The following is a 27,003-nucleotide window of genomic DNA, read 5'->3' as shown; positions in this document are numbered from 1 at the left end:
GTCCATAGATTTCATGATCGAGCCATGGAATATTACGAAACCCATGAAGAAGAGGCACTGGCCAAGATATGCATTCAGGGCATGCAGGGATCTTACCGAATCCATCTCATTAACTTAAAGTTACCCACTTTCACCGATTTAATAGAGGCATCTCAGAATCTGGCAAGTAACCTCGCTATCTGTGCGCAGGGCGCTATGCAAGAAGAGTACCGAGGCAGACGTAGACCTCAGGTTTCGGCTACAGATGAATCGAACAGCAAAAGGAATGGGAGGCCATCCCGTACCCCTCGAACAAAGAATCCAGACGAGGCACATCCTCTATTCCCATGCACCCCGGAAGAGGTGGAAACCATCCTTAAGAAGTGGATCCAACATGGAGATATCAGACTGCCTGAGGTTCTTCGTGAGCTTACTGCGGAAGAAATGGCTCACCCCAAATACTGCATATATCATCGGCATACTCGCTACCCTACTTACAATTGTTGGGCCTTGCGGAATACTTTCCATAGACGAATTGCTAACGGTGAACTCATTCTCCCTCCCAGGAACGTGAGGGAGGAACCGTTTCCTACACATGATCGATGGGCTGCAATGATGGTCTCCGGCGTAGCAAATGATGAAGGACGAGTCGAAGAGGATGTTTCCTCCCCCAGCAATGACTACCATCAACATGGGGACAGTGTCGCCCAGGTCGCGCTGGTAAGGGAAGACGATCTCGATGCGTTCCGATTGCTGGAAACCGCTTCAGTAATAAATATCCTTCAGAAGATGGATTTATCTCCTCTTGCTCAGAAAGAAATTGCTAAGTTCTTATGCTTGGTGGCAAAGGAAGGTGTAAAGGAAGTCGCGTCGATCACATCACTCTCAGTACCTCAGAGATCGACCGGGTCGGCCATAGTCTTTACTGAAGAAGACAAATGTGTTCCTACACCGCACAACAGGCCATTGTATGTTACGGCCTCTCTTAATGGGGTCGAACTCAAGCGGGCGTTTCTTGACAATGGTTCATCCCTCAATATCATGCCATTGGAAATCTTCCGTCGCACTGGATTGCCAAGTGAGAAGCTTATCCGGAAGTCGACTGAAATTGCTGGGTTTGGGAGTGATATTCGAAGAACTGAGGGATATGTGACAACTGAGTTGGTTATTAGAAAATTCAAAGGCCCAGTTAAGTTCCATGTCATTGATTCAGACACTTTTTATCACTTACTTATGGATCGCAGTTAGATGCATAAGTTTGGAATTGTTCCATCTTCGTACCACCAGTGTATGAAAGGGTTTTGGAATGGGAAGCAAGTGACGGTTCACTGCTCTGATCGACCGTTCACCAACAGGGAATCTCATATGGTGGAGGCTGCATTCTTTAATGAACTTGAGGAGGCGGAGGAACTCCAACCGTTGAAGGCCTACTCTTTGCCAAAGTGGGAGGCCATCGACCGACAAGGAAGTGAAATGATGCCAGGAGCGAATACCAGTCAGAAGGGGCCGGCCGTTTGCAAGAAAGTACGTCTGGCCGACGGGAGGATCGCCTACCGCTTATAACGGTATTGGGGGGCACGATCTCGGGTGAGGCCGCGCCCCCGTGTGGAGACATGTCGCGTGGAGTCTCCTTGTCATGAGGACGAGGTCAAAATAGAAGCCGAGTCTGTCCAGCTTACCCAGGGAGAGCTGGAAGAGGTCAATCTAGCCACTAACGGTTGTTACCAGGTGATCTATGTAAGCAAGCAGTTGGAATAAAATGAAAAGCTGGCATTAATAGCCCTACTAAAGGAATTTGAAGATGTCTTTGCCTGGACGTACGAAGAAATGCCAGGATTGGACCATCGGGTAGTGGCTCATCATCTTAATGTGCGACTGGACGCATTCCCAGTCAAGCAAGCGCAGAGGAGTTTCCGGCTCGAGCTCGAGTTACAAATAACAGAGTAGGTACAACGGCTTTTACGAGCCGGCTTTATCAAACCGATTCAGCATCCTACGTGGCTGGCGAATGTGGTCCCAGTGAAGAAGAAGAATGGAAAGATCAGGATTTATGTTGATTTCAGAGATTTGAACAAGGCATGCCCTAAGGATGATTTCCCGCTGCCCATGATTGATAGCTTGGTAGACTCCACCTCAGGACCCCAAATGTTCTCTTTCATGGATGGATATAGTGGGAACAATCAGATCAGGATGATGTAGTATGATACGGAAAAAACGGCATTTCGCACCCCCATGGGGAATTTCTACTTCACGGTCATGCCCTTTGGCCTAAAGAATACCGGGGCCACTTATCAGCGAGCCATGACAGCTATTTTCCATGATATGTTGCACAGGCAATTAGAAGATTATGTGGATGATCTGGTGGTAAAATCGCGAGCTCGAGCTGATCATTTGGCAGACTTGAGAAGTGTTTTCGAAAGGTGTCGAAAGTACAAGTTGAGAATGAATCCGTTGAAATGTGCCTTTGGCGTCAAAGTCGGCCGATTCCTGGGATTTATGGTTCATCGACAAGGTATGGATATTGAGGAAGGTAAGGCTTGGGCTATCATGTTGATGCCCCCGTCGCGGTCCCTCAAACAGCTAAAGAGTTTAGTAGGGCGGGTCTTGTACCTACAACGCTTCATACCGGCACTTGCTGAGATAACGCACACTTTTAGCACCTTGATGAAAGGAGGCTTCGAGTTCAGATGGAATGAGGATCATCAACAGGCTTTTAACCAACTCAAGAAGTTGTTAGCATCGACCACTACCATGATGGCTCCCCAGATCGGGGTCCCCCTCAGGCTTTCCATCACGTCGACTGAACGCTCCATAGGAGCGCTTCTCGCACAGGAAAAGGATGGCCAAGAATGCCCTGTGTATTAGATAAGCCGAATCATTCAAGGAGCCGAAGCGCGCTATTCTCTGATAGAGCGCCACTGTCTATCTCTAGCATTTGCGGCCAAAAAGTTTCGCCATTACTTTTTGGCTCATACCATTCACCTCATCACCAAATGTGACCCTTTGAGGTACCTGCTCTTGCGACCCATTATCTTGGGAAGAGTGGCGCGCTGGCTTCTAATGTTGGCCGAGTTCGATATCCAGTGCCTCGCACCCTGCGCCATCCTAAGTCAGGCTTTGGCCGACTTGATAGCCCAGTTCCCTTCTGGAAACTTTGAGCCAGTGCACGATGACTTGCCCCATGACGAGTTCGGGTCGGTCTGTTGCGCGGATCAAAGCATGATGTGGACCCTGTCGTTTGACGGATCGTCAACTTCCACGGGAGTCGGCACGGGAGTAGTGTTAACACCCGAGCAAGGGAAAGTCCAAAATCTATCATTTAAACTCACTTTCGGATGCTCCAACAATACGGCAGAATATGAAGCCCTAGTATTGGGCCTATTGGCAGCACGGGAAGCTAAGATCAAGCGGTTGCGTGTCCAAGGTGACTTAAATTTGGTGGTGAAGCAGTTGGATGGATCCTATGCCATCAAGGAGCCGGCGTTAGCAGCGTACAGAACAATCATTCAAAAACTTAGCAGTAATTTTGATGAGCTCTGTATAACTTATGCACCTCGGACAGCCAATCGACACCCGGATGCCCTAGCAACCTTGGGATCTAAAGCTGAAATTACAGGAGAATCGATGGATATTCGAATCCAAAAAAAGAAGGGATCCTGCTTACATAATGAAGAATTTGTTGAACGAAGGAGTGAGGAGGACTGGCGAAGCCCGTATGAAGCCCAATTGAAAGGCAATGCAGGAGAAATTCCTTTACAAGTACTCAGAAACTATACTTTGTACCTCGGAGTGTTGTATTTTAGAGCACCCGGTGATACCTTGGCAAGATGCATTGGGAAACGGGAGGCCAGCCGAGTGTTAAACGAGGTTTATGAGCACACGTGTGGCGACAACTCGCTGAGCCTGTATTGACAAATACAAAGGCAGGGATACTACTGGTTAACAATGGCAAAAGATGCAGCGGCTGTTCAAAAAGCAGGTCCAGAGTGCCGAAACCAACTCGAAGAAGCCCAATGTGTGGCTAATATTGAAGAGGACTGGAGGCGAAAGTATATGGAGTATATTGAAAAGCGGTCGCTCCCGCAGGATTCAGAGGAGGCCGCGCTGCTTAGGAAGGACGCTGGGCGATTCTTTATCCGTAATGGCGAGCTAATGAGGCGAGGCTTTGATGGTAATGCTAAGCGGTGTATCAGTCTGGTTGAAGCCCGTGAAGTCTTGAAGCAAACACATGAGGACGAGCACCAGGGATGGAAAAAATTGTACAATCGCATCATACAGTTGGGTTATTACTGGCCTATAATGCAAACTGATAGTAAAGATTATGCCCGAAGATGCCGGGAATGCCAGGTTCACAACCATGCTATCCACGCACCAGCTATGGAGTTACATCCCATACTTGGGCCATGGATCTGATAGGTCCAATCTCGCCCAAGTCCAAAAAGATGAAGTGGATACTGGTGGCAACAGAGGTTTACACTAAATGGGTCGAGGCGACTGCCTTGTCAACAACAATTGGCCAGGTGGTGGCAAACTTTATCAAAGAGAATATTATATGCTGTTTTGGCATACCTCGGGTCATTGTATCGGATAATGGAACCCCCTTTGTCAATAGCAGAGTCCGTGCACTTCTTTGAAGGTATCAGGTGGCCCATCGAAAATCAACACCTTATTATCCGAAGGGGAACGGACAAGCCGAAGCCACTAATAAGACGTTGATTCGAATTTTGAGCAGAACGTTGAAGGAGTAGCATAACAAGTGGGCTGAGCAGTTACCGCTCACCCTTTGGGCTTACCGTACCACCACAAGGGGCGCTACAGGTACTACACCCTTTTCCTTGGTGTATGGGATAGAAGCAGTGCTCTCAATTGAGATAGCGATCCTATCTGGAAGTTTAGCCGAGCGAAGCCAACTGCAGTTCAATCAACGGATTGGCGAGCTCGAGGGACTTTAGGAGCGGAGGAGGCAGGCGAAGGATAAGATAGTGGTATATCAAAGAAGGGTGGCTCGGGCCTACAATGCCACTGTCCGACCTTGAGCATTTCAAGAAAGTGATTTGGTCCTGAAGGCCGCAATGCATGTAATGCGAAACCTGGCCGCCCCAAAATTCACTCCAAAATGGGAAGGACCCTTCGAAGTCAAGGCTGCTCGCCTCAGCGGATACTATGACATCGGGAAAGTGAGAAGCAACAAGATATTGGGTACATTTAATGCCAAGTGGTTAAATTTTTTTTTTTCTTAACCTGTAAGCTTTACTCGAGGCCCTATGACTGTATTAAAAGTTCTGAATTTCAAGTTAAGGACCCGAAGGACCTTGTGCCTCCCTATCAATGTCTAATGTCTGAGTATTTCCCTTTGAACCAAATTCCCAGATTGACCTCATCTTTGATAAAGGTCATAAAGGCATGCGTAAAGAAACTATGAATGGGTGCGCCTCTAACCTCTTACCCCTGGAAGAGGTATTTCATAATCGCCATATCATATATCTTTTTTTTTTTGGCATCTGTAATAATCACTATACACAAAAACGGACAACACAAAAATGGATAACACTTTAAAAAAAAAAAAAAAAGGACAACTGTTTCATTAATAAAAAAAACTGTTTACAAATAACTGATCCATTCCTTGAACACAAACTGTTCTCAGTAATACATCATTAAGGTAGATCGCCTAGGACTAGAAGGGCAGGGCCGAGTTGTGCCGACTTGCGCTCGATCTCGTTCTTCAAAGAGGTGATATGCTGTTCCCTCAGATTCACTTGTTGTTGCAGTTCGACCAAACGTATCCTCTCATTTTCAAGGATACCTTCTTCTTCAAGGACCTGATCACGAAGATCCTTAATTTCCTCCACCATTTTCTTGCGCTCCCCAAAGGCCTTGATTCGCACAAAGATTTCCTCGGCCCAAGTCACGTCAATTTGTGGTCTTTTCAGATTTACAAGAAGGCGATCTTGGGATTCGAGCTCCTTTTTGCCTAAGGAACAATCCCTCGCTCCTCGGAGACTTACCACGAGCTCGCACGTGGTTTTGTATACAAATTCCAGGAATAAAGGCAGCATCCCTTTGAGATTTCCAAAAGTTTGCGGATACTTGGCCTTTATCTCTTCTAGGATCTCTACCTCTTCCCTCGAGACAACAGTACCACCCCACGAAACGCGTGAAGTAACGCGATCTCCTTGATCTAGCCTGTTAGGACTTTGTTTGGTGTCTTCCCTTTCCTCGTCACCTTCGAGGGAACGGTGTCTCTCACTGGCCGCATGCGTGTCCCGTCCTGATTCGGACAAAGCCATGGCCTCAACTTGATCAACACTTGGATCATTTTGCTCCAGACCATGTGAGTTCTAGGCCTCATCTTTGGAAGAGTCGTTGAAGGTCGAGCTCCTCGTCTCATTTAAGCTATCCTCTTCAGGGGGAGGAAGGGATTGGATGGCTGACTTAACCATCTCCAGCAGCTCGGTAATAAGCTTTCGCGGTAGTACGTGGACGACCTCAACCTGCGAGCTAGTGTCGCTGTCCTCACCTCGTTGACCGGAATGATGACCCTCAGAACCATTTGCTGCCTCGGCTGCATCAGAGGCGGTCGCTTCGACGTCTGTAACATCATAAAGACAAAGGTGTCTTTAAAAAAAAAAAAAAAAAATTTACCTGCGTTTGAAGGCGAGTGGGTTGGGCTTCTCTCAAAGTTAAAGGTCTCCATGGCAGGGTTTAACTTGGTATTGACTTCTCCCGTCTCCTCGTTAAGACGGCCTAAGCCTCGAGCCAAGGGGATCAGCTCTTTCCCCATCCTGCGGCGGGAAGGTACAGGAGGATTTAGGTCCGATGCCAGAATCTCTCTTGCTGCTTGATCGGGATCTTCAAGGACGCATGCAAGAGTGTGAAGTGGATCGGAAGGAACTGCCAAGCCAGTATGAGTTGTTGAAACATGAACTGTGGCACTTACAGTAGAGGTTTTCTTAAGTAGCATAGAGTGTGATCTTGTGCTCGAAGCCACCCCAGCTCAACTAGATGGGAGAGAAGCATCCGCAGGAGCAATAGAATTGTGAACGAGGGGGGGATCATTTGAGGTGTTTTGGAAACAAACGAGGAATAGTTTAAGTATTAAGAAATGATGGAAATTGCGAAGACAGTAACTTGCACTAACCTTAGGTTTCTTGGAAGAAGTGGCCGCGGGGACAAAAGTACTAACGTCCCGATCGACTTTGCGTTTATCTCGACGAGTCTTTGTAGCTCGGAGAGCTATCACGGGCGCTGCGGCACTAGATGAAACTAAGGGAAGCAAGCCCGAGGTACTGCAAATCTTCCCACGAGCCGCTATTGACGTATTCTTGAAGGGACGAAATAAGGCGTCACTTTTCAATAAAGAACGAGCAGGGACAAGAACTGGAGTGCTAACCATAAATTGCTTAAAAGAATTGATCACTTTCTTCCAGTATGCTCTGGTTTGCGCCCCCCATCGTCCCACTCGTGAGGTCGAGGGAACATAAAGAATCTGGCGATCTCTCAAGAGCTCGGCCTCCTCAGAATCAATGAAGCGTAGAAATCCCAAGGCATAGGTACTATGGTCTTGGCGCGCACCATATCCATAGTCTCGAGCAAGTCCTTGATCCAATCCAAACTGTCGAGCCACCCTATGGGGATTGTAAACTTTACCCACACCCGAGTTAGGAGGAAGGAGGGCAGGAAGGTAACCCGTAATGTACAGAGCGATCATTGTCAAGGCTGGGGTACGTCTCAGAGACTTGCCTGAGATAACCATGCCATCCTTTGAGGCACAGCACTCCACCCGCGGCCCTTGAGTATAGGGACGAGCTAGAAAGCAACTCTCCCTGTCAATATACTCTGCCAATTTCTTTTTTGTGGAATGTTTGTGCCATTGAAAAGATCGCTTCAAACCTTTGTCCCGAGGAAGCGCTGTCGGGCGAGGGCCATAACGGGGAAAATGCTCATATAAGAACATTTGAAGGAATATTGTATTGACAGGAGAAACCACGCTCATATGCCCAACGGAGCGTTCCATCCAGGCATACGCCAAGTCGAGCTCATGATAGAGCGTACCAAGAAATAATGCGGCTAAAGGAAAGCTGTTGCCTCAGGATAACCTAACAGCCAAAGGAATAAGATCTGGACATGGTCCATCATCAGGAAGACTTGGAAAAATGAACCTCGATAGCCAATATAGAAGAAATGCGGCGAGGCGAGCTGAGTCTTTGCATTTAGGACTATTAAAGGAGGCCTCTCCTTCTTGGTCCTGAGGAGGAAAGTCCCGAAAATAGTAACGGAAGAGCGACACGAAAGTGCATTTCTTTCCAGTCTCTGGAAACTCCTCGCGAAGTCCGTCATCCTGATAGCGCGAAGCGATCTTCTCGGCCGCGGTGACATTACTGCGAAGCTTGGCAACAAGTTTGACCTCGTCTTCAGAAAGCACCCAGGAGCCAGGGTTGTGCTCGCCAAACACATTCAAACACATAAGCTGCACTACATCCTCTATCGTGGGGGTAAACTCGCCCCATGAGGTAACAAAAGTGTGGGTATCGCGACTCCACCGAGATATGAGAAGAGCGAGATCATGCACGTCTCGGGGGATGGTTAGCTCGCGGGTGTTCTGGATCGCGTCTGCAATCCTTGAAGCCTTCAGAGTCTCAAGAAACTCGGCATCAGATAATGTGGCATCCGTCCACAGATCCCAGCCTCGGCCGTGACCGGTCTGACCGGTAAAAGCGAGACTAGAATGGGGAAAGTCACCACGTTCGACTCTGAATCGCAGTATCGAACTAGGAAGGATGGGTATTCCTGCCTGTGCATAAGGCTCGCCCTCAAATAAGAATGTGCCCGCTGGGGTCTCATCCACCTCGCTAAGCTCATCGTTGTTCACCCAAAAGGTATCGTTCGGGCCAAAATAGGGAGCAACTCGCCATTCAGCCAAGGGAGGGATGTTAGGGACATCGTCGCGCAAGGCCATCACTGTTATCCTACCTCAAGTGAAAATGGGGGAGGGTGAGATTTCTAAGAAGTCAAATTTAATTTGCACGATCTCACAAGAAAAAAACAAGTGTGGGCTTAAATAGTAGGGGTCGACACCCCAAGCGTCGCGCCTCTGACAAACGAAAAGACAGAGGCTTGGCATTCGAGGTGTCGCAGCTCGGCGCACCGGTAAAAAAGTGACACGTGGCCTATGAAGCCAAAGAGACATGACTCTTCAAGGTAATGTGACTCCTCGAGACTGAAAAGATGCGACTCTTTAGTACCAGTAGTAATGACGGCAGACCTGAACCAAGTTAATAATTTGCTCGAGCTCCCTTTTGGCGACCTCGAGCAGGGGGCAAAATGTTGATGACCGCGCCACGGTAGCTGATTAGGTGGCGCCACCTCTGCAACATAGGCACAACTGGCCAGTGCTGACCTGGCGTGCCCACGGAGGATTAGGTATTCTCGAGCTACCTATCCAATAACGGAACTCACTGGTCGAGGGAGGGGTCGCTACCCTTCCTCTACTGTGGACGCGCCCTGCTCTAGTCGGATGGGCTCCTCCCCCCCTGGCTCGCTCGAGGGTGTTCTCTGAAAGAGCAGCCTTGACTAACCTGTGTACACGTCTCCCTTCTTGGCAAAGAAGACCTCGGGATAGAACTGGGATGGGAACCTGCGAGGTCATGAAGGCAGGACCTCAAAAGGGGCCTATCCCCACTGAAGCACGGGAATCTGAGGACATGTGGATAGGTGGCTGAGATCTAAGGGGTTGCCTCAGTCCGAGGCCAGCATGAGGGGGAAAGGATACCCGGTATCTAAGCTCGAGCGATAAAGGATAAGCAATGCATTAATTGCGAATGACATTTGATAAGACCCGCATTAATTAGGGTGCGCCGTTACCTCCTTTGTCCGGGGGGCAAAGCGCCACGGCCCATCCATCAATGTCTCATCCGTCAGAGGAAGAGACCATTAAACCTGTGGATAAGAGCGGGCTCAGCTAAAGGACCAAAAGACATTGACCGAGGAGGAAAACACTATAAATAGGGGTGTTAATCAGCCTTAAACAGATACAACCACCACATTAACTCTTATCCTCTGACAAGCTCGAGGTTGCATGGTACCGAGGTCGGCCTTCCCTTTCTTAATCTCCATACCTAGAGAATCCCTCGTGTTGCTTGGATCTCCACTTGGATACTGATCTCAGATCTCTTGGCTTACGTGGAACGATCTCCTCATCCTATTCACGAACTACCATCAACAATTAACTCGAGAGTTTCAACAAAAATTGACAGAGGAGGCTTGGAGAAGTGATCATGGCTCAAAGATGTCCAAGACGTGGGATTTATATGTTTAAAAGAGGCTAAATGAGCGCACGTGAGTTCACTTAAATTCATTAAATCCTGAGAGTGCGATTAGTAGATCTATGTGCGACCGATCCCACTTAGATAATTTTGAAAATAAAAAACTGAGACTATGACTGTTAAAGTGTGACCGGTCCAATAATGTGCGACCTGTCTCACTGTTAGGTAGTCTTTTTCTTAGTAAAGAGTTCAACAGCATATTATATATATATATATATATATATATATATATATGCATGTGTTTCTTTTCTTTTTCTTTTTCTTTTATTTTCTACTAAATAAATAAACACGATAATCTTTTAAGTTATGTAAAAACTCCTTTAGCTACCCATACAATGTAATTTAGTCAACTTTACATTGATTTCTAATCAATTATCTCTAAGTTAGACTAGTGCACAAAAAAAATATAAACTTTATGTGTCCTGATTTACATCACAAAACATAGTAATAAGAGAAATACATATCACTCATACCACATCAAAGAAAAAATATGATTTTGGCATTCTCATAAAAACCTAAAATAAACAGCCTAATTGTAAACTATAAGATATGGAAATTAGATAAAGAATCTAAGCTCAGTCCATGAGCATAGAAACCCAAATGATCTCAAGGGTTAGGGTTTCCATCCACATACTTATTGGGAATAAGTCACATAGCATTAATAGGCACATATTTCTGCAAATTAATTTTCTTTCTTCGTCTAATTAAATAGTTTTAACATGCAAATTATTTTGAAGAAATTTTTAAGGATGATTTTTTTTTTTGTTTTTCTTATCTAAATTTCTTATAGCATAAAAATTTCTAGGTTTATTCAAATTATTTTGCCTCTTAGTGTGAAACCTAACTATTTTGATGTAGAACTGATCAATTGCTGAAGCCTTTAATGAATATTTAAGTAGTTTCATTTTTATTTAGAATTGTATGTAAAACTGATTGCTGAAGCTTTTATGACCCGTTTGGACCGCCAGGGGGCAAACGGGTATATTGACAGATTTTTTGGGCTGATCCTGAAGTGTGCATTTTTTAACCCGGAAAGAGCCCAGTTTTATCAGAAATGACCCAACTCGCAAATATCGGCAGCGAAGGGGTGCCTTTTGGCCGAATTCAATCATTTAGGGCTCGGAAATGACGTTTTCTCATTTTTGAATATTTTGGAATTTTCGTTAGAATACTAAACGGATTCTATTTGTTTTCTTTTTTGATATTTAGTAGTTTTTAGTAATTAAGTTTCTTTTCTTATTTTTACAGAATATTTAGAGCAAGTTTGTTTTTGAGCAGTTTCCTTACGCGGCTAATTTCCTTATGTTTGCATAGCATATCATTCATTCAATTATCAATTAAAATATCAGGTTTTGAAATTATTCTTTGCCTTGTGAATTTAAAATGCTTACCTCGTGGATTCAAGGTAACTTGTTTCTTTCGTAGTTATTCTTTTCTTTTTATTTATAAATTATAAATGATAACATGAATCTTTTGAAGTTATGAGTTAGGACAAATTACCAAAATAAAATAAAATAAATTAAAAAGAAGAAAACAAAAGACCTCCAGGATGATATATTTGTTCCTAATGGGTTTTTTAATGACTGTTCAAGCTAGTTGGGAGGTATCATACAATAATTTGTCTTGATTTATTAGAGGTGTTGACAGATATGATCGCGTATTCTTGTGTATAAATAATATGTTCGGAGAATTTATCCAAATTAAGAATCCTTTGATCCCTCCAACATAATCCGGATTACAAAACCTCTAACACAAAAATCATTGTCTGTTAATACACAATTTGTCGGCCTATTCTCGTCATTTGCCAAAAGTGACATTTTTTTATTTTTTATACTTCATATCTGTACCACATGGCATTCAATATTCATCATTCAATTCAAATTATTCAATCATTGCCGTAGAGATGATTGCATGGCATTTTGGTAATTTTATTTTTTCTTGGCATTTTGGTAATTCTACTAGATTAAACAGTGAGAAAGACGGATCTCAGCCCTATAAATGAGTGAGCCCTCAAACCAACTTCATTGCGAGTGAGAAACATTTTACCGAGAAGAAGATCTGAAAAAGCTTGGTGGTGAGAAAGTGAGCCATGGGTGTGGAAGAGGGTCTTGATCATGAGTACACAAAGGATGGGACTGTGGATCTTAAAGGGAACCCAGCCCTTAGATCCAAGAGAGGTGGATGGAAAGCTTGTTCCTTTATTGTTGGTGAGTCTCTCTCTCTCTCTCTCTCTCTCTCTCTAGATTATCATTTTCTCTCTTATCTTTTAGGACCCGCATGAGTCCTATAATGATGGTCACTATGCCTCACCTTTTGGGGCAGTTGTACACTATAATGCCTCCATCAAACTCGGAAGACAGTTGTCTTCCTTTTCATGTCTGCTGTGAAGCTTTGCTTGTTTGAAAAATGGTTCAAATATATACACACAAACAGATAGATACATAATTACATATATATATATATATATAGGTAGTTTTAATACTAAGTATTTTACTGTCACTACCTAACATGGGATTTATGCAAAGAACCTCGAAATACTCATGGCCCTCTTATCAATGGACCTCAAATAACTAAAGTTCGTTAAAATGGTATAGAGCAGTACTTAGAGTGATGCAGTGGAATATTAATTTGTGATATAGTATGTGAGTAAGTTAATGCTAACATTGCCGCGTAGCAGAGTTGGTGACGGGGAGGGCTTTTTAAGTGTTAGTCCCTCGTATTTAGTACTTCGATTTGATTTTCCTTAAATTCTTTAAGTTCTTGATTTAAAATGCTACTTACATTGAGGAGTCGGAGGTGAGTGGCCGGAGTTTACCTGATAAGTATAAGTATGATAACTATAAGTATAAAAGGTATAAAAGGCAGACAGTTACGAGAGTTTTCAAGTCAATATATAAGTTCTAAATTGATTGATTTTTTAAAAGTTGAAAATTTAAATACTCTACAAAAATATATTTAATTGATTGTGTTGAAAAGTTTTTTTTTGAAATTTTAATTAAAAAATATTTACTTTTAGAAAATTGTAATTTATTATTCTCAAAAGCAAGAGAATAGGTATATTTGACATAAACAAAATTTTCTTTTGGTGTCTCTACGCAAAGACCTCAAATTATTATTCGCTTATGAGCTAAGCAACTTAAGACAAAGTTATACTAGTAATATTTTATAATTTCGCATCTTCAGTGATTAAATCTAACTACCCACTAAACTACTAAATCACTAGCTTTCAAATTACTATTCATAAATCTGACTAAATAAACAAGAAAAGGAAATGGCTTCTTTGTTTTTTTCTCTCTCTTATTTGAGTGACCAAAAAAAGAAAAATATTAATTATAAAAAAGGTAAGACATAAAATTTAAAGAATCTAGATATCGTATACAATTAGAGGTCATATATCAAAATGATAATGATATAGAATAAATATATTAGACTGAATGTTGTTTTGTTTACATTTAGAATAAATAATTATACATCCGAGTTGCATTATTGGACTTCATGAGGCATGCATGGGACTTTTGTTCGATTAATATACAATTCTTTGAATTTTGCTCCATCTATTGAGTTCTCTGATTATCCTTAAATAATTTAATTATGACAATGATTTTTAGTATGAAAAAGACCATATTATAGTCAATCCTTTTCGTTTCTTTTTTTTCTTTTTTTTTTTTTTTTTTGTAAATATATCATAGTCAATCTGGCTTAAACAAATACAAATCAATTTTTAAGTGATGATGTCTACTAGCTCACTTGTCATTGAACAAATACCTAACTTTGAAAGACACTCCTTAATTTTGAGTTATTTGAAAATTGTGGAGTAATTTTGTCGTTTTCGAAAGGCCCTGAAACTCTCTAATAACATGACAACACATGCATCACCCACTCCATTCCTCATTGTGAGGAACAAATAGAGTGTGTGTGTGTATATATATATATATATATAATTATATATAGATGTAATTAATATTGACAATATTATTAATTCTTAAAAATTATTTTCTCCAAGACTTTAACCTGTAGTTTTAATTATATAAACTTTTACCATAAATTTCTTACAATCAAAGTTTATATTTCAAAGGTATCTCCATTAGTAAATGGCAAACATCCCTAAACCAATAACTCAATCAAAAAATGATAAAAACAATATTATGCATTACACAATACAAAAAGATCTACGTGAAGATATTTCACCACAGTAAAAAGTAGAATACAGCATCTAATTCCCTAACCCTTTGTTATTCCTCTCTGATTCTCTTTCGGTGTTCTCTCACATCCACATAATAATTAAAATCTAACACCTTTTTAAGTTACCAAGTCCACAATTGCGACCCCATCCGAACCCAAGCAGAATTCGGACCACAACATCACATTAACTTTATACAAAATTGAAATATCTATAAGCTTATATATGTTCTTACCATGCAGTTTATTATGATTCAAGCAATCACTTTTTAACTTTTTTTTTTTTATTTTTTAATTTGTTTGTTTTTATGTAGTGTATGAAGTGTTCGAGCGCATGTGTTACTGTGGCATATCGGCAAATCTAATCCTTTATTTGACAAAGAAGCTCCATCAAGGCACGGTCACTGCCGCAAACAATGTCACCAATTGGATAGGCACCATCTGGTTAACTCCAATCTTGGGCGCATATGTTGCCGATGCCCATCTCGGTCGTTATTGGACGTTCATGATTGCATCCGCAATTTATCTCTCGGTATGTCTCATACACTATATCATTATATTATATCAACACATATATCATTCCGAGTTGTCTTAATTACTTTCAAAATTTAAATAATTTTTATATATTACATATTTAATAAATAATAATAATAGTAACAAATAATACACCCACGTGACGTCATTTTTAAGTCCAAAAACAAAAAAAAAACCCTTCGTTTTTAATAAATAAAAAAATAACACTAAATAACATCATTTCAATAGAAGGGTAGATTGAGGCCCACCATAATAACATAATGTTAAGTTCTATAAAAAGTAAAAAGGTGTTTTTTTTTTTTTTTTTTTTTTTTTTTTTTTTTTTTTTTGACAGAAAAGTGAAAAGTAAAAAGTTGCACCTAGGAGAAAAGATGATTGAATGGCGCAGGTCTGCATAGCTGGGCACAATTAATTGCTTGGGTCGCTATTGCTCAGAGCATTACTTTTGTGCAGAATATAAAACAAAATATTCCTGAGATTTATTTTGAATAATTAAATTTTAGTTCATCTATTATATTATTACATCAACTATTATTATAAATATACTCATTTTTTAAAACTAGATAACCTAAATGCCCCTCGTACTTAATTAAGAACATATATTAACACCATTTTAGGTGCAGTTTATTATAAATAAATAAAAAAAGAAAAAAAAATATAACTACTTATGTTTTAGATAAAGAACGATTAGGGTCAAACGATTAGGGTCGATCCGATTGTTTTATATGAATAAAATTATGAAGTTATGATGATAACTGACGTCATGACTATACCGATATCATTAAATGCTACCACAACTTCTATTAGATATATTACTAATAAGTGTTGTATTGCAGTCGTTCACATGATATTGTTCTAACTTTATATTTCAATTTTTATCTATTTATTTTTACTTTTATATTTTTATCAAGGACTTAATTGGTATATCTCTATCATTTCAAAAAAAAAAAAAAAAAGTTGAAGATTTACATTCTCAACATGACTATATAGAATTAGTGTATATATGATTTCCTTGTAAAGAAATAATATTAGTTAGGGTAAAGTGTAAAACCCCTCTATTATATAAAAAAATGTCTAAAGTATACCCTCCTATTTAGTGTATGAATATGTATTTTTCTAACATTTAAAAATATGAGAAAATTTCTCCCTAAGAGACGGATCCACATTGAATTTTTTTTTTTTTTTGCTCATTTTCAATAATATACCAGGAAATATTATATTTGTCCCCTCTAAAATTACTAAAAAAAGAGCATTATTATTGCCCCCAAAATTCATTTTTGTCCCTCTTTACTTTACATCCTGACTTCGTCCTGTTCCTAATACATGTTGATAGTCCTTCTTGACAGTTTCTTATTAATATAAAAATTCCAAAATATCCATAATATACCCTTAAAAGTCTTAATGGTATTTTAAGTATGTTAGTCTTCAACCTCTTACTTATTGTTGAAATAATGTATAACAAGCTATTCATTCCTACAATTACTTTGAGCATAGCTAGTGTTTCGGTTTGTCACAAGTCACCACATACATTTTCTTTTTAATTTGTTTTCTTTGAAAACACACAGTGACGAAATCATTCTGTTATCATCTCATCATCATTTGAGTTGGGTGGTCTATATTTAACTTGGTCTCACATCCCTTTCATTTTAAGCGACTTGTGTGTCTATATATATAGAGATACATATCAATATATCACGAATGCTTTGACATTAACATTGGGTGCACTTTCAGGCATGTAGGAAGACATCTTTGTCTACGAAAATGACACATATATAGGGACTTCACAAAAGTCCTCTACCACTCCATCCTTATTTCCAATAAAATGACAAAACAGCCCCTGTAGTTATCTTCTCATTTTCTCCCTCTTATGTTTTTTCCCTCTTTTCTCCTTGGCCAACCCTACACCTCTCTTTCAAACTTCATAGCATGGTTCGATTTGTTTTTTTTTTTTGGGTAGAAAAAGAAGTTTATATATATATATAAAAGAGAACAAGAAAGTAAAACAAGAAAGGGTTTAAAATAGATATGATGGGATAAAGAAAAACAAGAATAGGAAGAGAAGGAGGGTGTTTTTTTTAGTTGAATAAGACGAGGACGTTGAAGACAGGAGTTAATTAATTTTGTTAGAGAGAGATCGGACAAAAGGAAGGCTCAAAGATTTCTAAGTCTATTTTAAGAAAGAGATATAAGGACTTTTTTGTTATTTCATTTAAGAAGAATAATAAGTAGAGTGTCATAGTTTAAGTCACTTCAGAGAGGGTGCAGGAGTGGGAGCGAAAGTAAAAACGGGAGTGTAAAAATAGTAAAATTTAAATCACACGAACGAAATCTAAAATTAAAATATACACAAAACATAATAGCAGCACTCATTTAAAATAATTATATAACTTAGGGCACGATATATTTGGGCAGCGCTATTAATACCTCCCTCTCACGCACACACTTCAACTAGAAAACTATTTGCCAGTTGATAAACGTGGTAAACCTGATTAGTGAAACTGCTTTTGATTTTAATAAGGGATTGCTTTTCTTTTTCAAAGTCAAATTCAATGATCTGCATACTATTAATTTCAAAGCATTGTTCTTGCTTTTTGCATTAGTCAATTGGGTGTAAAATATTAGAAGATGCTATTTCATGGGATGTGAAAAATGGAGGGCATTGTTCCTAATATTCCTTCCAAATAAAATCTCATTGTTCTTTCAGCCTATGGCCTCCAAATCTCGTATATATATATATATTTTTTGGTCCCCTAAAAGAAATCATATAATTATTAAATTTTGTAAATTCCATATTAAAAAAAAGTAAACGATATCATATTATATATATATATTTGTAAGCTAAAAATGAATATTAGATTAATAAATACAAATAGTTAAAATCTTGCACTCCAAAATTCAAGTGAAACACTAATTCACTAAATTATTGAATCAACCAAATCATCGTATAATATATACAAGTACATAAATAAAGATTTGATGGCGAAATGTCTAAAAAAAAAAAAAAGTGTGGGGTGTGTACCCCACCAATAAATTATAAAAGCAATAACAAAAATGGCTGGCACAACAACAGAATCAGCAATTGCCACCATTAGAACCAATAAAGCAAATTTAATCCATCATATCACCAAAAAAAAAAAAAAAAGGAAAACAAAAGAAAAAAAAAAACACCAAAAAGTTCAAAATTATAACTAAAAACAATGTTTCAATTGGTTTGGACATAATTGGAATATTTGAAAGGATTAATGGTGGGGCCCATGTCACTCTTTTTGACATTCCATCGGTCTATCACTACGTATGTGGACATGTCCACTTGTTATGTCAAATTCTAATACTTATCAATATATATGTTGATTATATATAATTATATAAATGGTCTCAAAAGTCCAAATTGACCTTTAAACCTAGTTGGTACCCCCGAGACCCTCAGTTATAACTTAATAAAATTTTGTTACTGATTATTTCTGTTTCTTTGAATTACTCTCTGATTGCAGGGAATGTGCCTACTAACACTAGCAGTTTCAGTCCCTGGGCTAAAACCACCTCCCTGTGCCGCCGACGTCAACCCAGCCGACTGTAAGAAGGCCTCAACACTAGAACTAGGTGTGTTTTATACTGCACTCTACATTTTGGGCGTTGGGACAGGCGGGACGAAGCCCAACATCTCCACGATCGGGGCGGACCAATTCGATGATTTCGAGCCCAAAGAGAAGGCCCAAAAGCTTTCCTTCTTCAATTGGTGGATGTTTAGTATCTTCATGGGGATACTCTTTGGGAACACATTTCTTGTGTACATACAAGACAATGTGGGATGGGCCCTTGGCTATGGGATCCCAACTGTAGGCCTTGCTTTTGCCATATTAGTCTTCATAATTGGCACACCTTTCTACAGGCACAAGGTCCCCACAGGGAGTCCCTTCACAAGGATGGCTAGGGTTATAGTGGCTGCCCTAAGGAAGTGGAGGGTACCCATTCCTAAAGACCCTAAAGAACTCTATGAATTTGACTCGGATGAATACACCAGCAAAGGGAAGTTTAGAATTGATTCCACACCCACCCTCAGGTTTGTATTCATCCTTTGTACCATTCTTTTATAACGGCTTAACCCAGAGCACGAGACTCCCGTCATTTCAGAGTTTGAGGACCAATTGATGTATGCAGTCTTACCTTCACAATATATCATTTGGTTATACCACTGTTGCAAATTATGTTGATCCTAGGTCTTCCCAATTACATATATGTATATACGAATTTGAATATTCCCTTATGTAGTGAACAGTTTAGAGTGGACCCCACTGCCTGTGCTATGATCTTCACCCTACCTTATGCACTAGTTCATTAATACGCAAACATAGTCTATAGATGAAAGTACACGCTAGCTTGGACCAAACTTCAAGCTTAACCAAGTCTAGGCTTTACAATTAGGATTTACCTTTCTAATGCATGTTGATTTCCTGTGCTAATGCAGGTTCCTCAACAAAGCTTGTGTTGAAACTGATTCAACCAGTCCATGGATGCTCTGCACAGTGACTCAAGTCGAAGAAACCAAACAAATGCTGCGAATGATATCCATCTTGATCACCACATTCCTTCCTTCAGTAATGGTTGCTCAAAGCAATACCCTTTTCATCAAGCAAGGCACCACTCTTGATAAAAGAATGGGTAACTTCAAACTTCCCCCGGCTAGCTTAGGCGCTTTTGTGACAGTGTCCATGCTTGTTAGCATCATTTTATATGACCGTGTCTTTGTCAAGATCATAAGAAAATGGACAAAGAATCCAAGAGGCATCACTCTGCTTCAAAGAATGGGAATTGGTCTTGTGCTCCATACCATCATTATGATAATAGCATCCCTAACCGAGAGGTACAGACTTGGTGTGGCCAAGGACCATGGCCTAGTCGAAAAGGTGGGACAAGTGCCATTGACCATATTCATTTTGCTTCCTCAATTTGTGCTTATGGGAGTAGCTGACGCGTGTTTTGAGGTAGCCAAGATTGAGTTCTTCTATGATCAAGCACCGGAAAACATGAAGAGTCTTGGGACTTCTTATGCTATGACTAGTAATGGAGTTGGGAATTTCCTTAGCACATTTATTCTTTCGATAATTTCTGATATTACCAAGGCGCACGGTCACAAAGGATGGATTCTGAATAACCTTAATGCTTCTCGTCTTGATTATTATTTCGCTTTCCTCGCCATACTAAGCTTCTTGAATTTCATATTCTTCTTAGTAATGACTAAGCTCTATCAATATAAGGCTGAAGTTTCGGATTCAATGGAAGTACTTGGAGAAGAACTAAAGGGTGACTGAATGAGCTACCAAGAAGAAAGAACCTTCTCAAGTCTGGCTGGACTCAAACTTTGTGAAACACAATCATATTTTTTTTTGAGTGATTGTTGATATATTTCTGTTTCTATATCTGGAAAATAGAACATGCATCCATTTGCTCCTACGGGACTTGAAACTTTGGACCTTTTACTTTGGAAGGTGAGAAAGTAACGCAAGACTACAGCCTTTGGTGGTACTTCTTGATGGTTTCACCCCAGAAAATATCGGCCTATCAAATTTATAGCACTATGCTTGTAATTTGGATTTGCTTTACCCAGTTAATTAATACACTGCATGGTTTGCACTTGTCAGAAGCTAGATGAATGAAATTGTGTTTTGTTAGTGGCTAGAAGTGTTCATTTCAATTTTACTCGAAATCTGTCTCAGATGGTGAATGCATTGTCTTGAAAATATATTTCTTGCAAAAATCTGAAAGAATTTTGATGAATTTGAATATTGAAAGATGATTTGGGAGGCCTCAGAAGTGGCAAAGTCAGCAGTAGAGATGCATCAAGAATAATTTTTTTTTTTCCTTTCTTTCCTAAACATTTCCCAAATGTTTGGGGATTGGGAATTCCTAAAGCTTTGGGATTAGGATTCGAGTTTGAATTAGGCCGTCTAAATTATACCCTCTACAGACACAATTTTAAGATAATAAATAAAAATACGTTATTTTCAAGGTTTACTTAACCAAAATTGCACAATGGTAACCAATTGAATTAGGCGTCTTCAAATGTAATCCAATCATATCTCAATGGATTGATGAAATCTGAAACCAATCTGATATGTAGGAATAATTGGCTCCGTGAAATATTGATTCAATCGGTTCAGTTCTACGAATTGAACTTTCCTTTTAATCGGCTTGGCTTGTGTTCAGATTATGTTTGATTAAAAGTATCTTATTACAGATAGTTCTATTTGCATAACAAACTAAGCTCTACTAAAAACAGTGTGACAACTGTAATTCATTGATTTACATTTTTACTTGATTTACTTTCTCTCATGGCTTCTCTCGCTCTTCCCCCACCATGGAGGCCTCAAGAAAGTTTATTAATGTTTCACTGATGAGCTATGTGATTAATTATCAAATTTGCTTACTGTCATCGTATCAATATTTCTATGCACGAGGTGCTTGTCATTACATATGTTATACAAATAGTATACGTTTCAGACCTATAAGCATTCTCATTCATAGTCGGCACTATATACATATCCATATAATTGTTCTCTACTTAATTTTACCTTAAATATTGATTTAGTAAAATATGTTCCATTATCTAATCAAATCTGTTGAGTATGCGTAGCGGAGTGGTTGTGGAATATATTATATGGATAGATAACCTAGAGAGATAGTAAATAGATTCAACTTGCTCTTTTATCGAATTTTTACTTATTTTAATTTTATCGAATTAAAACTAAAATCAAACCACAAAGCAAAAATAAAGTGCAAGTAAAGTAAATAGAGTTCGAGAGATAACACCAGAATTTTATCGAGGAAACCCCAATTGGTAGAATAGACCAATTGTAACAGGAAAAACCTCGTTGGACTTCGCAGTCCTGAGATAAACGATCCACTATGTTTGAAGCAAAGTATACTGAACTTTGACTCAGTCTCACACCCTATCGTTCTACCAAAAACCAATTGCTGACAATCCTTTGCTTTGCGACTCCCCCGTCCAACAGCTCTCGACCTCAGGCTAACTCTCGATCTTTGTAGAAGAGTTGCAGGTAGATCAGACAACACTCCACGAATGCTCTGACCCCTTCAAAGTGTGATCGCTTTACCCCTTTTCTTCTAGATCTGAATTTGATGAAAAACGAATGAATTCTGCTTTTCCGGAATTTCTGAATCTTCAATTATGCTTCAATTCCGATGAGATAGAGAACAACACTCCTAAATCACTCTTGTGTTTATGTGTGTGCTCTCAAAAATAAAATCAAAAAAATCAGATTGATTTTCTGAATGAATAAAAAATATCTCTCAAAAGGCTTGCTCAAAGATTTGAAATTTTGTATGCAAAAGCCGTGTCTAACCCAATGTGTATGACAAGGTTTATATAGAGTTTAGAAAGTCCTAATCTTTCAGAAAATATGATAAAATTCGTGCATAGGATTTGGAAGGAAGTTGGGATTAAAAAGGAAACATTCAAAAGAAGGAAACTGAAGTTAGAATAGTACCAGGATTTCTTGAACCTGTTCGATAAATCTTGAACCGGTTTAAGATGGACAGACTCTAAAATCACCACTCTGGTGAAGTTGAACCTGTTCGATAAATCTTGAACCAGTTCAAGTTGATCCTGTTCGATTATTCTTGAACCAGTTCAAGATGGACAGAATGTAAAATCTTGTTCTGAACAAAATGGAAAGTGTAGAATGTGTCCAATCTTTTTTAGAATCTTCCTAATGCTTTGTTCTTACCTTCTTCAAAAAAAAATCTCAGTTATGGTAACTTTGAACAACCTTTCATTTCTGCAGTGGCTGTTGATCCAGATATAGTAACTTGAATTTACAACTGAGGACTTGTTTTGACACCGAAAGTTGCCAATAACAGAATATATATTATTTACAATCTTCCCAAAATATATATCTCACAAAATCAACTCCAAATTAATTTTAGGCTCATTTGGTTGGACAAAAAATAATAGTGAAAAGTAAGAGTGAAAGAAAGTGATGTAGAAAAGAAATCCTTTTTTTTTTTTTTTTTTTTCTTATTTTTTGTTGAATTTTTTTTCTTCTAAAAAGTTAGATGGTTATGGAAAATAATTTTCTCTTGAAATTCTCTTTTTATTACTTACCAAAAATTTAAAGTGCTCAATTTTTTTTTAAGGTAATTAGGAAATTTATGCATGGTATTGGATAACAATATGCCCTTCTAACCATTCCAAAAAAAATGCCCTTCACATAATATTATGTATGTCAAAGATTAAGATAATTGAAAATTTTGAACTATCTCATCAATTAATATTACATTTTGATTTGGTGTATAATTTCAAAGAGAAAATCTGATTAACTCATACTTGACATGAATGATGATATGATAAAGGTATATATGGTCCAACCTTTACAATGACAAAAGAAAATTATACTACTAATAATATTTGTTAAGGAATATAAAAATAAGTACTTTTCCCACCAAGTATGGGTCGACTTTGTCCCTTTGTTATAGTATTTTTTTTAACCACTCTTTGTTATAATATTGGTGCATCAGATTTCGTATGTTTAATGTTTTTCTTATCATGCATTTTGCAATGAAAATTTTACTAAAATTCAATTGAATTTTTTACCAAAATCAAGCATTATTTTATTCTTGTCTCAAACAAACAACATCCTACACAAATTTGATAAAATAGTCATTTTACATGGTCAGTATTTATACTTACTAATTTATTCTACTAAAATGAGGGTATTATCGTCATTTTAAGCCTCCAGAGAGCTATTTGCACCAAATCAATAGTATAGGGGCACGTGTTTTACACTACATAAGAATAATTTTGCACTATATCAACAGTAGAAGGGAGTTTTTACACTTAACCCTGAATAAATAATAAAAGAAAGGACAATGTCCTTAGATCGTATAAGGACAGTGCTTACCTTAGATCATATACTAAATTACTAAAATAATGTATATATATTACACTATATATATATATATATATATATATATATATAAATTTTTATTTTTATAAATTTGAGTGGATCGGATCTAATTGGTTAACAGATCATTTTTTCAGACCCTAATCTGTTAATCGATTTGGTCACTACAAATTATTAGTTTATCAATCTGTCAACGAATAGTGAGATTAAAAAATTAATCTGATCAGCACGGAGCGAATTGAATTGAATTAGATTCACGAATTTACCACACCTTCATGAATTGAGAGTTTACGAGAATGTATTACCGATCTAAAAGTTTGAAACTGTAAGTTGACAATAAGGGTGTCGATGGAGGAGTGAGAGCTGATCGAGTTCATGATAAGACGATTGTGATTATAGACAAAAACTGTCATAAATGTGATCATATTCATATATTTTTTGAATTATGGTGATGTTTTGATGATGCAAAATATACCAACATATACACAATGCGAAAGAGAAAATGGGGAAAAAAATTTATATCCTTACAAAGTGATAGCCTTTGACTAAACTGCAGTAAGTGAGCACAGTGTCACTTTCTTTTTATGTGATCTCGGTGGGCGAATACTTGATTCCAAAATTGTATAATGACAACTGGATCATGCCTCTACTTAGAGTGGGAATATTACTTTGTTCCAAAATTGTATAATGACAACTCCATCATGCCTCTACTCAGAGTGGGAACTTAGGAGGACTCAAAATTGACAATGTATATAAAGCCAGTACACTTTACATCATCTGATTTTCCCTTTTTATCTCAAACAAAACTCCATTATCTTATGCCGTGTTTTTTTTGTCCCAAGATAATTGATAATGACTTGTATTGGGCATTTGGACCTTCTTAATAGTCGTCCATAAATTTATGGTGGTGGTGGTTCCTTTTGCCTCTTTCTAATCTTTAATGGTGGGTGAAGCAAATCTTTAATTGTCAAACGAATTGTTTTTGTTTTTTTTTCATTAAGTTGAATGAAAAACTTCTTATGCGGGCTTTATATGTGTGTGTATGTGTTTTTAGAGGTATAATGGTGTTGACAGAGATTTGGAAGGTAAGTCTTTTAAGTCTAATTTTTGAATCACACTTCTAATATTAAAAAAAATATAGGAATTGTACTATTCTAACGAAGGAGTGACAAGAATTTTTATTTTTTTAATTATATAGGGGAAAAAAACTTGTATAAAACCCTACATAATTTGTCTCTTTCAAACTTAAAACCTTAATTATTTATTTATATAATTCAAAAACCATTGTTCTTTTGTTACAAGAGAACTCCACAACAAAATTATGATGTGAAAAAAAAAAAAAATCCTATATAAAAATAAGAAAACGAATAATGGGAGGCTTTTGAAACAAAATTTTATAGGTCACCACGTTTGCTCAAGTTGTATGAAGAGAAGCATATATTGTTTGTTGTTTCTTACAACAACTGATTTGTATAAACTCCTCAAAATAGACCTTAAGCTCTTATTAACACTTGTGTAACCGAACAGTATGAAAGTAATTTTTTTATATTAAGTTATGATACCTCATATTGTTTTAGCACCGACCGATAATCGGCATCTGACACCAAATGAAAAAAAAAAATACAAGAAAATAAATAAATAAAATTGTATTTGACTATCTTCGTGTCTTGAAAATAATATTTAGTATAAAATTTGAATTAAATTTCATACAGTTTCAAATTCAATAGGTCAATTGGATACTTTCAAATATATCATTAAAGATTTTAGTAAAATCTTGAATAAGAAAACATCGTGGCTGTCAAATAATTAAGTCTATAAATGTTTCTTACAGATTAAAGCATTGAAATATTATGTTTTATTTTTCAGGTACATCTTGTTTTTTCAATCTCTATCCCATCTCCACATAAATTCCTTTAAAAAATTACAAAATCATCACAATCATTTACAAAATTACATCCAATTTTTTATTTTTATTTTTTTCCGAATGGTTAAGCAATAGAAAACTTAGAAATCTATATATTAAATTTGATCTTAAAATTGCAAAATCATCTCCTCATAATTATTATTAAAATGTTGTGAGATTTATATTTTCTGAATCATGTTTCAAAAATGCATATTTGTAAATAGCATCCTATCGTTGTCTGGCTATATAATGGTTCGTGAAGGTTTTTTTTTTACAAACTTCAGATTTTTATGTGACATCCAAATGACTCTTCTTCTTCTTCTTTATTATTTATTTATTTATTTGTGATAATTGTCATAGCGTGTTGACACTGATGAATAGTCATAATCATAAAAGTTTGATCAATTTGGATTCTCTTGCAAATGGGGGAACGCAAGTCAGAACCTAGCACTATAAACTGCGAGGAAGTAGTGCATGTGGTCCTAGAACTAGAAGAAGAATTAGGGTTTTATTTTATTTGGTCCAGAGTGTATATATATATATCTATGAAATTAAACTACTCCAAAAAAAATATTATTAGTCATAGAGTTGGTTTGATTGGGGGATCAAATTTAAGAAATATTGCATCAATACAATTAAATTGTATTTTATTGTCTCTTAGGTCATTAAGTAAGTAGATCTTTAACTCTTCAATAGGACGGCAATGACCCGTAGATGGTCTATCATGCTATTAATAAGTGGAGTTGAATATTCTTTTTTATCTTTTTCCGCCTTTGATGACTTGAGGGAATATAAACTACGTAAGATTGCATGAAAAATAGTGTTATGCATCCCATCATTTTTTATTTTTATTTTTTTCAGTTGGTATTCAAATACAAATATGTCTTTTTTGAGGTTCTATTCGCATGGTTTTACATCGGTTGATGGACTATTTGTGGGCGTGCCAGAATATTTGTACAAAACACTCAAAATGTTGATTCGAACATTAGCCTATCCCTTTTTCCGATGGCTGATTGTCAGGCGATTGTGTGGGAGAGAGACTAGTAAGAACTCTCAGTAAGGTTCTTTTTATGTCTTATTTGTAACAAGGACTTTTTATCTAAGGTGCTTAAAAGAAAATAAAATGCGATTTAAAGTAAATGAAAATGAACTGGCTTAATTGAAA

At 38.0% G+C, this 27,003-nt stretch overlaps 1 protein-coding gene across 1 annotated transcript; it reads left to right on the top strand.

Moving 5' to 3' along the window:
- The first annotated feature begins 12,305 nt into the window (after window positions 1–12,305).
- Window positions 12,306–20,693, top strand: LOC132300275 (protein NRT1/ PTR FAMILY 5.2-like). Its single transcript, XM_059797295.1, has 4 exons — window positions 12,306–12,508; window positions 14,795–15,012; window positions 18,506–19,074; window positions 19,480–20,693. Exons 1-4 carry the CDS (start codon window positions 12,391–12,393, stop codon window positions 20,321–20,323), a joined length of 1,749 nt encoding a protein of 582 aa, XP_059653278.1. The 5' UTR covers window positions 12,306–12,390; the 3' UTR covers window positions 20,324–20,693.
- Window positions 20,694–27,003: the final 6,310 nt, after the last annotated feature.

This window comes from Cornus florida, unplaced genomic scaffold (assembly GCF_030987335.1).
Source record: "Cornus florida cultivar Cherokee Brave unplaced genomic scaffold, ASM3098733v1 CherokeeBrave_3.0.0_Hap2_Chr01, whole genome shotgun sequence".
NCBI classification, from domain to species: Eukaryota; Viridiplantae; Streptophyta; class Magnoliopsida; order Cornales; family Cornaceae; genus Cornus; species Cornus florida.
This window is presented reverse-complemented; position numbering and strand designations above follow the sequence as displayed.